We start from the raw sequence: 8,053 nt of genomic DNA on the forward strand, positions 1-8,053 counted from the left end.
ATACAGTAATGGTTGGCAGAGGCATATGCAGCTTCTAAGGGCTGTGCTGAGGTTGCTGAGGTGAGTGGGACTCACGGCAAACAAGAAAAAGTGTGCAATATGGCGGATGAAAGTATGGTATCTGGGCTAATTCTGCTATTAAACTCAATTTGTTTTTAAATTAAGTTTAAATAATGCAGACAGATAGCTTCAACAGAAGTACCATCAATTATCAACCTCTGGGCTCATGTCAGGTCTGTCTTTAAAAGTTTAATTAATAATTTATCATTGGAAAACAAATGAGTGGGATTTTTAATTCTGGAACCAGACTGTTTTTACCAATTTGGCCCATCTTGATGAATGCCGGTGTGCTGAGGTTAGCAATTGAAAAGAGGTCATTTACATATGCAATATCTTAAAGGTGCAGACAAAAAAGACTATGTTTAGAATGGAAAGCCTACTGCTTACTGCATACTGTGACACTTAGAATGTAGAATGTAAAAGAGGCACATGTCCTCATTATATACATGTTTTATGCAGTAGTAGTGTACTCTTGGAGTATTCATTTATTTTACATTTTTTATGCAATTTCTTGTTTTAAAAAAGTCTTAATTTTTGTTCGTCAAATCAAATAATAAGTCAAGATAAAGGTGTTATGAGTTCCAGTTAATATTACGTATAGTTCATTGGCCAAATCCCATTGCATTGTGAAATACATGATCTCAGTGTATTCTGCTGTATGCTGCACAATGCTGCAAAAGTAGGTCATTTGACTATTTGCATGCATTGTGCACTATTCATAATGTAGATTGTGCACGGTATGCTCAATACTGCAGAGAAGTATGGTGGAATGCTTTTCTGAACATAGCCCTTGATAACTAAAATGCTATAAAAGTGTAGAAAATGACTCTTTTACTATCTGTACACATATTCCCTTTTAATAATGTGTCATATCATTGTACCACTCATCACACAACTTGACAAAAGCTCAAAACCTTGGAGACTCGTGCTCTTGTTTTGTTGGGAGACTTTTAATTGCCCTTGTCACTTTCAAGGCCTTTCCAGATCCTTCTAAATCTCTCAATCTGAAGAAAATCAAACTCCCATAACTGCAGAGGTGCTTTTAGAGGCAGATATTGATCGCCCATGTCTGAAGTGGTCAACTTCTCTGAGTTGATATGAGTCGCCTCGCTCAGCTAGCCACTTATATTTTTCTAAACTCGAGACAATATCTGTAGGTGTCTATTATAGTCAATGGACTGGTAGGAATAGACAGTTTTAATAATAAGAGTTGAGAGAGTTGCTCAGATGCTCATATTTAGGTTTAGAAATTTGAACAAACCTCAAACTCTTAGTTCATTAAACTTCTCATTTAAAGGTTTATGAATGAAACCTCAAATTGTGCAGCTTATTGAATGAGGTTTGCTGTTACTTTTCTAAGCAATCAGATTGACAATTTTCAACTAGCAGACGATACAATCCCATAGACTTACATTGATGGAAGGAGCCATGTTATATCTAGGGACCAGAATATCATGAAGACTTGAAGGAAGGCTCTTTTGACTTTGGCCAGTAAGTGCCCACCTAGCAACCACCCTGAACACGCTAGCAACCATATAGCAATGCCCTGGCAACCACCCACAACACCATAGTGTCATGCTAGCATGCAAAACACCAATCACTTTTCAATTTCTTTGGTTCTTTCAAGTTAACTTCAACTAGACCAATTTCAATGAAATCATTTGTTTTTGAGAGATATAGATATTTTTTTGTCTTAAATCTAAAATGGAACTTTAAATCTTCAGGTGTGCGGCAGAGGTGACAGATGGCTCTCAGTACTTTGTGTTGCTGATCATCACAGATGGTGTCATTTCCGACATGGTACAGACTCGAGAAGCTGTGGTTACTGTAAGTAATTTTTGCTCACTAGACCTCCGTGGTGTTCTGTAAGCACAGTCTTTTTAGCAGGGCACCGATCTCACACACTGCCTCCCCTTCCTACTTCTCTGTTTACAGGCTGCATCCCTGCCCATGTCCATCATAATTGTTGGAGTCGGCCCTGCTGAATTTGATGGTGAGATTATGGAATTTATGGGTTGATTTCACTAAACAGTTGCTGCACTTTTGAGTATGCTATTTCAGTGCAAAAACTTGCATCTTATTCTCTAACCACCCACAATGTAGTTTAACTAAGAGCTAAATGCACTAAAATGGGCTGCACTGTATTTAAATTCTCTTTGAACCAGCCTGCAAGATGGGGAACTGTACAGTGCAAATTTTGCACAATGTAGTCAAACACACTGTAACAGTCTATGGACGGGCAAGGAGGAGGCAGAAACCAGCTGAACAGTAAACATAATGTTTAATGGTAAACATAAAACCAACCGAAACAAATGTGCAGCATGGCCATGTGTGTGTCTCTCTCTCTCGAAACGGCATCCCTGTTTTCCCCTTTATCTCGCTCTCCAGCTTATCAGCTGATTCAACGCCGGCCGTGCTCCATCACAGCCTGGCCACGCCCTCCTCCTCAACACACACTTTTGACATTTTAAATAGCTGATTCAAGTGTCTGGACTGCAGTGGTGAAGTAAAGTATGCCAGATCTTGGTAATCTGCTGCAGTTTCCACAATCTAGTCTTCAGAACCAGCCTGTAAGATGGGGAATTGCACTGTGAAAATTGCATTCAGCACAAATTTTTTGGACAGGGTTGTGCCATTATCTGATTTACATAATTCCTTTATTGAATCTCCCTCGAAAACAATGCAGACAGTGCACGCAAATAAACACGCAATTCAATCTTAGTGAATTCTCCCCTATGAATTTTTGCAGCCAATAGCTTAAAACAAGCATAAGATATCAGGTGATATAACACTTCTGTCTTTTATGTAACAGCTATGGAAGAGTTGGATGGAGACGAGGTCAGAGTGTCCTCAAGGGGACGTGTTGCAGAGAGAGACATTGTGCAGGTAAAATCTCCACAATGTAAGCTATCTTTGTGTGGCTATTTTAGTCTTTATTGAAGTTTCAATGAGTTTCAAGACATTGTAAATTATATTTTTTCATAATGTTGAGGAAATGTGGCAGAAATTAACATTTCCATAAAGCAGAAACATTTGCACACTGGAGTTTTTTTTTTTTACCTTTGTGAGGACATACATTTTCATAACCATATAAAGATATACTGTGTCTCACCCTTTTAAGTCAAATAATTACCTCTTACCTAAGAAATTAAATCAACTCATATTTTATGCTATAAGGCCAAGAATTTCATATTAAGAACTATATCAAATGTTTTAGGTAATACCATTTATTCCAAGGTAGACCAATTGCAAAGTTGACCTTCATTGGGCATGAGGAAGCCGTTTTTTATATCCTTAGTCTGTTTCCTGTATCTCTGATTCAGTTTGTGCCATTCCGTGACTACATCGACCGAACCGGGAACCAGGTGCTCAGTATGGCCAGACTGGCCAAGGATGTACTGGCCGAGATTCCCGACCAGCTGCTTTCCTTCATGAAGAGCAGAGGCATCGAACCCAGACCAGCCCTCTCATCCTCTCCCATACCACAGATAAACGTCCACCTCTGATCCTAGATCAGTTTTTTCCTACACCCTCAAACACAGCTATATGTCCATGTCTTATCTCCAGTCAGTCACTGGGGATGCATATTTTCCACATCATTTAGCAGTAGCACATTATGTAGTTACACAATATTAAACGAAAATCAGGAACACGTTATTGTATGTGGTGTTACACTTAATAATCAGCCAGTGATCACTTAAATATCCTAACAGTTTGTGCTTGCATGAAACGGAAGTTGTGGAGGTACTGGGAGGGTGAATCAAACGAAAACTGCCAGAAAATGTATGGGTAATATTTCACCCCAAAATCAAAAGAAAACATAAGAAAGTATTTGAGCTGTCAATTAGGACTACCATCAGGGCTAAGAAACTTAATTCCTAATATTAATTAACAATTTTAATTTTAAAGAAATTATTTCAGGTAGAGGGAAAAAGCTACAAGACATCTGATTATTAAATTAACGTTGTCTCATACAAGCCAAACAGCACCATATTATAACTATTGTTTATTGCAAAGAACATATCTGGGTGTTAACAAAAGTGTGTAAAATGATAGAGTCAAAAGATTTAACCAGTTCATATTCTCAAATCTTATGTACAAAAGTACACTCCAAAGATTTTCACATCTGTATTTGTCTATGTACGCATGCGCTAGACGGACATCTTTGTCCATTACGATGCATCTTGTTTTTTTAAGTGTGTTGTGCAGGAGCACTGCGTTTTTTTAGACACTGTCAGCTTAAAAGGAAATTAAATCTTTTAAACACCTGCATTCATTTTTATTTGTTGTGCTGCTTCTGGTTTTAGCTCAAGAATGTGATCGGTCTAAACAACCATGTCTTGATAAAGTAGAGGTATGTACAAACAAACAAAATTTTCTCCAAAATACTTCAGCGTGGACACGTTCACAAAAAAGGTGAGCAGCCTTAATGAAGGAGCAAAGTGGATCTATTTCAGGGAGCATGTTTCTTAAAAAAATATTGACTGGGTAAAAGTGGTGTAACAGTTTAAAGGACACCTCCTTAACCTTGTTGGTAATTAAATTCATCGTCAGTACTTTGCATACATCTGAATTTCAAATGAACATTTTACCATTGAAATGTGTATTTTTATTTTGCATTTGACAAATATTTGAATTTGAATTTGACAGCTTTACTGCCGATTTAACACGTTCCTCAAATTAACGCAATTAATCATGCTCCCTGATCCATTTTCAATGATAGTAATAAAGTATGCATTTTTGTACCATTGGAGCAATTCAAGCTGTATGTGTAACTTACAGACATGTCAGCAGGGGGCAGTTAAATAAACATTACTTAAAAAGCTCATTATGGTGTATGAAAAAAATATATAATTTAAATTTAAAAGCACATTTGTACAGTGCCATTTTAAGTATATTGTACATTATTGTAGTATTTGTTCTACTGCCTTTCGTTTATGCTGAACTTTAAAAAGCAAAAAATTGAGAATAAGATTTATTTTTTCATTACAGTAATGAAAAGTTTTGGTGGAAAATGTGCATTATTGTAATAAAAATAATGTCACACAAGGAAAACATCGTAATGGGCATAAATGTTCGATATGCGAAATAAATATTTTTCCTTTGGATTCTGGGGGGAAATATGACCTGGACTTTTCTTTGTGAAATTCACCCAGGAACACAAGCTGCTGAAACAGAAAGTGAGCGAGTGGAAGCACAGTCTGTCGTACGCCGTAATACCCAAGCACACCTCGCATGCACATGTCACCTTTAATGGCATCTTTGTATTTCACATACATTTGTTTCATTCTCTCACTGGCTGAATGAGTTGCGCCGGCATACTTTTGAGTGTGTAAATATTTTCTAATTTGTGCACGATATTGAAAGGAGGTAATAAGAAGCTAAGTCAGGCAGAAAATCAGATGCTTGTACAGGAATGCCTCAAGTACACCTAATTACCTACTGAAACAGAGGTGCCAATCAGTGCAGTTCATCCAGAGAGAGGAAGATTGGGGGGGAAATATCCAGAGTGTAATCAGGGAGAGATTAGTGGTCTAAGGAAGTAGGTAGAGGAATGCAATGACAAAGATAAATTAGGTGATCACTAAAATGATGAGCGAGAGAGGACGATGCTTTTGGAGCTGTCGGGATAGAGGTGGATTTTTTGCGCACACTGCCATGTTGAAAATTCTGATTGCAGATCCAAAAATGATTGTAGACTCTTTGAATGTTTGTTGAGATCAGAACATTCCAGTGGAATCATTTATTTATCATTCCTTACAGTGCTTGCAAGGCAACCATACGTATTAAACTTAACAAGCTTAACCACTTAACAAACAGACTCCATTTAAATGTAGTTTTGTAGATAACTTCAGTCTTAGATGTGCTATCTATTTTTGGTTTTTATAAACTTTATAAATCCCATTCATTTACAATGAGAGGCTTTTTTGGCATATATGCAATTTTTTTGTCATTATTTTTTGGTAAAACTATCTAAACATCCTTTAAACAAGAAAAAATTACTTTATAAGCAGAGTGACATATAAGTTGTCTTTTTTCAAATAAACAAAATCTAGAGATGTTTATGCTTAAATGTATTATTATTATTTTTTAAAGTTGCCAATTGGGTAAGAAAAATATACTTGCCCCTTTGAAGGGTTTTTCTTACTACACTGGGAAATGTCAATTTTGTTAGATTTTTCTGAAAACAAGACAAAAATATTATTATTATTTTAATTATTTTTTGGACAAAATACACTTTTAGCAGATGTACTCATTTAAAATATATGGCAGGCAAAATATATTGATGACTCAAGCTGCACTATACTCATTTTTGTCTAATCAAATGCTTTCTAGAATGTCCTCCACCTGCAACAGACCAGCAAATAGCAAATCATGGTTCATGTCTATGACAAAGCTAAAATCTATTGGTTATTTAATGTAAACCAAAGACCAGATTTTAGAATTAAACTGTGAAAGACTCACATTGACTTACAATGATGCAGTTTGCCTTGTAAAATATAACAGACAGTGAAGACGTCATTGTAATATTTGCATACTGAAGTCTGATTGGTCTTCCTTCTTACATCTATTAACATACTGAATCGGTCTTTTCTTTCTTGCATCTATTTAATCATATAGCCATAATATATAGCATTTACAGTGCAAAGACAATGTTTCATGTTCATATTCGTATTTATACAGATTAAAACACTTAATTACCTAAACATAAACACTATTCTTTTACTGCCATGCAAGCACTGGTATTTCCTTAAGGAAATGCAATTTTAGTTCATTTGACATGCATTATTGCACTGCACCACAATGTATGGATGTATCTATCATTCATAACCCTTGTTGCTGTGATCAAAATGTTGCTCAGATATTTTCATGTTGAATACCGTTTTGAAAATGCTCTCCATATTTATATAAAGTATATACTAATCCAAGTGTTCTAACTGTTGCTATAAAGTAGATAATCCATGTTTGTTTCATAGTAAAGACAGCTATATTAAACACAGCTGCTTTTGCCAAAGTGTTACAATGTCTAACATTCCTGTGAGAACTGCGTATCGATATGTGTGAGGCAAAGATGTTCCTTTTATACCCCTTTGTCGTGTTTTTAATAAAGCATGAATGTCTTGTGTTAACGTCTAAAGAGTCTGACATGCCTTGCCCCATAGACTTCCATTGTGAGTGAATTGCAACCCGATTTTTGTTTGTTTTTACAAACTGAGGGACCATCAAATGTATTATTTTGGTGGTAAACAGAAGATAACAGATGTTATCCATAGACTTCAGTACATTCCTTTAAATGAACTAAGAATTGTATTGTTCATGTTTGGAGATTTGCAGTAGCTCTTCAGCTCTTCGCTGGCATCTGGTGGTGAATATATTGTATGCTATTGCTGAACCATAACCTTTCCCCCCTAGTTTTATGTTGGAAGAATGTATGTGTCATATGAAAAAACAAGATAAGCACAATATAATAATTTTTGTGTGACAATACAGCGATACAAAAGCATTTGCAGCATTAACAAACACCAGAGAACATTATATAAGAGTTGCAGAATTCAGTGTGTCGCAAATCATGTCCGAAAGCTTTGGGAAACAGAGGATGTCACTTTTAAAGTTAAAGAGCTCATCTTGTTATAAGGAAGTGACTACAGTGATGATCAAGATGAAGTGTTGATTGTATGTGACTCATGAGGGTCTCTTGACATCTGCTGGAGATCTCTTTAGAACACAACCGGTTTGTAGATGTTTCATTCAACTGCATGACAGAGAAAGTATAAGGAGGGAATGTAAAGTCAACATATAAACCATATTTACCCTGTTTACTTTGTTTTCAATGGTTATTTCCAAAAGAAGAAAAAAAAATTGTCCTTTCAAATTTTTCATCAAATTTAGATTTTTGCTTCACTTCTGAACAGGGCTGGGCAAAATGGCTACAAAAATGTGCCTTTATCTCGATATGTTTTTTTTGCCTAATGACGATAGGCTATTCTATGTA

General features: G+C 36.1%; 1 protein-coding gene across 3 annotated transcripts in view; it reads left to right on the plus strand.

Moving 5' to 3' along the window:
- LOC127619245 (copine-9-like) overlaps positions 1–7,835 on the plus strand; it is a 59,657-nt gene extending 51,822 nt beyond the window's left edge. For all 3 annotated transcript variants that reach the window (XM_052092079.1, XM_052092078.1, XM_052092077.1), the window contains 4 exons: positions 1,785–1,887; positions 1,996–2,053; positions 2,873–2,946; positions 3,384–7,835. In XM_052092079.1, coding sequence (XP_051948039.1) covers positions 1,785–1,887; positions 1,996–2,053; positions 2,873–2,946; positions 3,384–3,566 — 418 coding nt within the window. In that variant the 3' untranslated portion in view covers positions 3,567–7,835. The remainder of the gene's footprint in view (positions 1–1,784; positions 1,888–1,995; positions 2,054–2,872; positions 2,947–3,383) is intronic.
- The last annotated feature ends 218 nt before the right edge of the window (positions 7,836–8,053 follow it).

The sequence above is a fragment of the Xyrauchen texanus genome, chromosome 25, assembly GCF_025860055.1.
Source record: "Xyrauchen texanus isolate HMW12.3.18 chromosome 25, RBS_HiC_50CHRs, whole genome shotgun sequence".
In the NCBI taxonomy this organism is placed as follows: Eukaryota; Metazoa; Chordata; class Actinopteri; order Cypriniformes; family Catostomidae; genus Xyrauchen; species Xyrauchen texanus.